Raw genomic sequence first — 3,988 nt, forward strand, 5'->3', positions numbered from 1 at the left:
CTCATCAGTGCTGGAGGCCTAACAACTGTCGCACACGCGGCTCTACACAGCCCAACTCTCCCCGGGACAGCTCCCCCCAGCTCCTAACACTGGCCAGGTTCCTCCACACCCCGAACGGCACCCAGCAGGTGCTGCCAACCACCACGGGAAGCAGGCTGACCCTCGCCAGGCTGGAAACTGCGCAAGGCCCACGCCCTCATCCCATCCCCACCACCCTTTGATTTCCTCGTCACCCTTTGCCGCTCGTACAGCGATGCGCTGTGATTTGGCAGCGGGCTAAATGCCTCGCGTGGCGAAGCCAGGGCCCGACCTGCCCCGCATTTGTGGACGTTACTACGCCAGCCACTCCCCGAGACTACCCCCAGCTCCGCTCGGCTCAGCGCGAAGGCCAACGTTCTCCTGCTCCATACTTGGCTTTCAGGGAATTCATAATCGAGTGCTGCTCATCCAACGCCTCCTGCAGCTGGCTGACCCGTGCTGCAGACATCCTGCATTCGGGGAGAAGGGAAGGAAAAACACATGGAGTGGGCCCGACTGCTCTCCAAGAGCAGAAAGAGCTCAGCAATTCAACTCACCTGCCACTCCTGGCCATTTCCTCTCTCTGCCTGTCTATGGTGTCCATCAAATCCAGGGACTGTGAACAAGACAAGTGTCAGTGAGGAAACAACCGCACCACCTCGCAGCACCTACATTCCTCATCCTTCCCTTCCCGGTGCCGGCTGAAGGCAACTCCAGCCGCTCTACTGGGAGCAAACGGGAGGTGCGAGGGGTCCGTCAGCACATCTGCCCGAGAGACTCTGCACCACGAGGTGTCAGGCGAGCACAGACACGCGTTTCTAGGTCTGTACCACTTGGAAAATACCAAACCAGCAGCAGAAGCTCGAACATGGGTGAAAAAGACCAGCAAAGCTCCTCTGGAATCCAGAGCGACTGTGTCCAGCAGGACACGTGTCGGCACTGCCACGGATCTGAGCTCGGCTGCCCAGGAGTCAGAGGAACCGTGCGCTGCCCGCCCGCCCACAAAGACGTGCACACAACGATCCTGCCGCGGCGTGTCTCACGGGGACACCCAGGGAAAGCAGCAGGTTCTAGCTGCCCCAAGACCACTGACCTGCTTGGCCTTCTCATCCTTCAGACTCTGGAGCTCCCTGCAGAGGACGTGCGCCCGGTTCTGGGCCTCGCTCAGGACAGCCTGACGGTCCCGGTTGTGCTCCACGGCTTGCTCTGGTGCGGAGAGAGCAGGAGAGCGCGTGTTCGTAAAGCCATGGAACAGCAAGCACTGCTGGAAGGGAGCTCCGGGGGTGGCACCCGGCTATCAGAAGCACCAGGGCATTATCCCTTCTCATGCTGGGCCCCAGCGCGGCACAATCCAAGTGGACCCAGGGAACGCCCCAGGCGAGGGCAGCCCGTCAGCTTCACCGCGGGCAGGACGAGGGATGTGCCACATTAGCCATATCCAAAGCTGGCTACACAGAGGCAACCAGAGCCCCACGTTCTCCCACATTCCCAGTGCGTAATGACCCCCAATTCACCCCAAATTCCCTCCAGCCCTCGCTAAAGGCCAAGGGGGAGCAACGCAGGGTGCGGCATGAACGCTGCCGAGAGCGGAGGGGGGACACGGACAGCTCTCTCCTGGAGCAAGTGCCCTAACGCCCCCAGAGCTGAGCTGGGAGAGGAGTCACCCACGCTTTCCCGTGCAGCGAGCAGTACTCACCCACTGCCTTCAGGATGTCGCTAGGAATGTTGTTGCCCGCCAGCTCCAGCCTCTTCAGGCTCCTGTTGCTGCGCAGGCAGCTCAGCAGCGCTCGGCCACCCAGGAGCCCGACGTTGTTCCAACGCAGATCTAGGGAGAAAGCAAACTTTCACTGCTGGGAAACACAGGGCTCGAGAGGCCCCACGCTCCTGGCCCGGCCGATGGAGCCCAGACAGGCCGGCAGGGACGCGGGGTAATGCCGTCACAGACTATTTTCAAGATGAATGAGAGGGAGGGAGAACGACAAAGCAGGAAAGGTGGGGATGGCCCTTAAGCGCAGGAAGGCACCGGGGTTCGGCGAATACCCAGGCCTGCCCTCCCCATTCATCTCGGGAGCCTCTTTCAGACCCACAGTCTGTGGGGGAGCACAACCAGCTCCAAGAACCACGTTTTCGTGTTCTGGCAAAACTCCTCACTAAGGCCAAAGCAAGTGTGACATGTCTCCGGGCCCGGTGTGAGGCACGGCCACAGCACCCACAAACGGGAGCGGTCCTGTTCCCTCCACCAGCCCCCGTTCTGCTCCAGGCACAGTCTGCACCTGCAGGTTCGGCTCCAGAGCTTCCAGTCCCAATTCCCGCTGCCCAAAGGCCACGGGGCCATGACCTCTGCTCCCTGCACAAAGCACTCCTGACTGACGCTGGCATCGGCCGAGGTCGGGGCAGGCCGCGGCGAACCGGAGGATGCGTGTGCTTGGGCAAGGAACCGTCCGCTCTTACCCAGCTCCTGCAGGCTGGCGTTCCGTTCGAACTGGCCCCGCGATGGCTGACCTGGTTGTTGCGCAGATCTAGCCGCTGGAGAAAGCCGTTTGCTCCCAGTCCTTGGCAGAAGAAGGAGAAGCCTTCCTCCCACACGCCAAGGCTGTTCCATTCTAGGATCAGGCTAGGGAAAATCAGACAGGATTGGAGCTCAGGGAGCAAACGGGCAGTTGCGAGAACCTGAGTGTTCCCTGGATCACGGCACCCATTCCAACACCCAGCTCTCCCAACAGCGACCCCTCTTCAGGGAGCAGGAAGCTGCTATGGCCCTGCAGCCGCAGAAAGGGCCCCTCCAGTCCTCAGACCTACCCCTGCCCCAAACAACACTCCTCCTTCCCCAGCAGAACACCCTCCACTCTTTTCCAAGGCCGCGCTCCATCTGACAGGAGGAGGAGGAAGAGGAGAGAGGCAAGGACAACTTCTCACCTCCTGATGGATTTGTTCTGCCTAAGAAGCGTTCCCAAAGCCTCAGCTCCCGCGGTTCGCAGGTTGTTGCCCTGCAAGAGAAGTCCCAGGTGACGAGCAGGCTCTGCCCCGTCCCAGCCCAGCCTTCCCATCAAACACCTCTGGGTGCCCCTCAGCTGGAACCGCCCCCCAGACTGCCAGAGGTGGCCAAGTAACACCCGTGTCACCTACTGGCCAGCTTCCCGGAAGGCGCCAGGAGGGCGGATACACGTCCCATTCGTCTCGGGGGCACCAGGGCCGTGAGCTCACAAAACCCACAGGGCAGTACGGCCCACGACGGGGCGGAAAACAAACCCTTCTGGGTAACAAACCCGCTTCACACTTCCATCCGAAGGGCTCGGCTGGCGCCGGCATGGATGGGAACGGAAGGTGTGGTGCAGGTCAGGACTGTCCGTTCAAGGGAGAGCTACGCGGCCAGAGGAACAGGGACAGAAAGTCGCTCAGCAAAGCAGTCACTACACCCGGAAGCGCCTGCTTCATCCCAAGCCCCGAGCTAAGAGAAGGACACTGCGAGCTGGATAAAACCTGCAGAGGCGCAAGTCAAGCGGCTACTAACTACCTCGCTGATCGACACGGAAACCCGCCGCCCACGTAGGCCTCATCTGGCGGATGACACACGGCAGCAACTTCCTCAAGCAGAGCAACCGAGCAAAAACGGACACAGAGCTTCAGAGCGACCGGGAAGGCTGGGACAGGGAGTTAGGGAGGAGGCAGGGGCTGCCAAGGCTTTACAGAAGCACATTCATGGACAGCCCTGGTTCAGGGCTGCTCTAACGCCGGTAAAACCTGTGCTCCTGTTTTCTTCCCCACTTCTTGGCCTTTTATTTGCAGACTCACTTTCAAATCCAAAGACTTGACTGTGGTGTTGGAGCAGAGACCGTGCAACAGCAGTTTGGCACCTGAGTAGAAAAAACAGTTGTCTGTGTCTACACGTAACCCTGGGCGGGTGCAGCCGGCTTGGACAACCCAGCTGTGACGAGACAGGAGGCTTCGTGAATCACAGAATGGTTTGGGT

The 3,988-nt window shown here is 60.5% G+C and overlaps 1 protein-coding gene across 1 annotated transcript; it reads right to left on the reverse strand.

The window, feature by feature from the left end:
- Positions 1–575: 575 nt before the first annotated feature.
- LRRC45 (leucine rich repeat containing 45) lies at positions 576–3,872 on the reverse strand (the record flags this gene model as incomplete). The annotated part of the gene is given in 7 exon segments (XM_010147931.1): positions 576–634; positions 1,112–1,224; positions 1,715–1,843; positions 2,470–2,502; positions 2,505–2,632; positions 2,935–3,005; positions 3,811–3,872. Coding segments are annotated over 7 exon segments (595 nt in total), but the record flags the coding sequence as incomplete, so codon positions are not given.
- Between the last annotated feature and the right edge of the window lie 116 nt (positions 3,873–3,988).

This window comes from Eurypyga helias, unplaced genomic scaffold (assembly GCF_000690775.1).
Source record: "Eurypyga helias isolate BGI_N326 unplaced genomic scaffold, ASM69077v1 scaffold44362, whole genome shotgun sequence".
In the NCBI taxonomy this organism is placed as follows: domain Eukaryota; kingdom Metazoa; phylum Chordata; class Aves; order Eurypygiformes; family Eurypygidae; genus Eurypyga; species Eurypyga helias.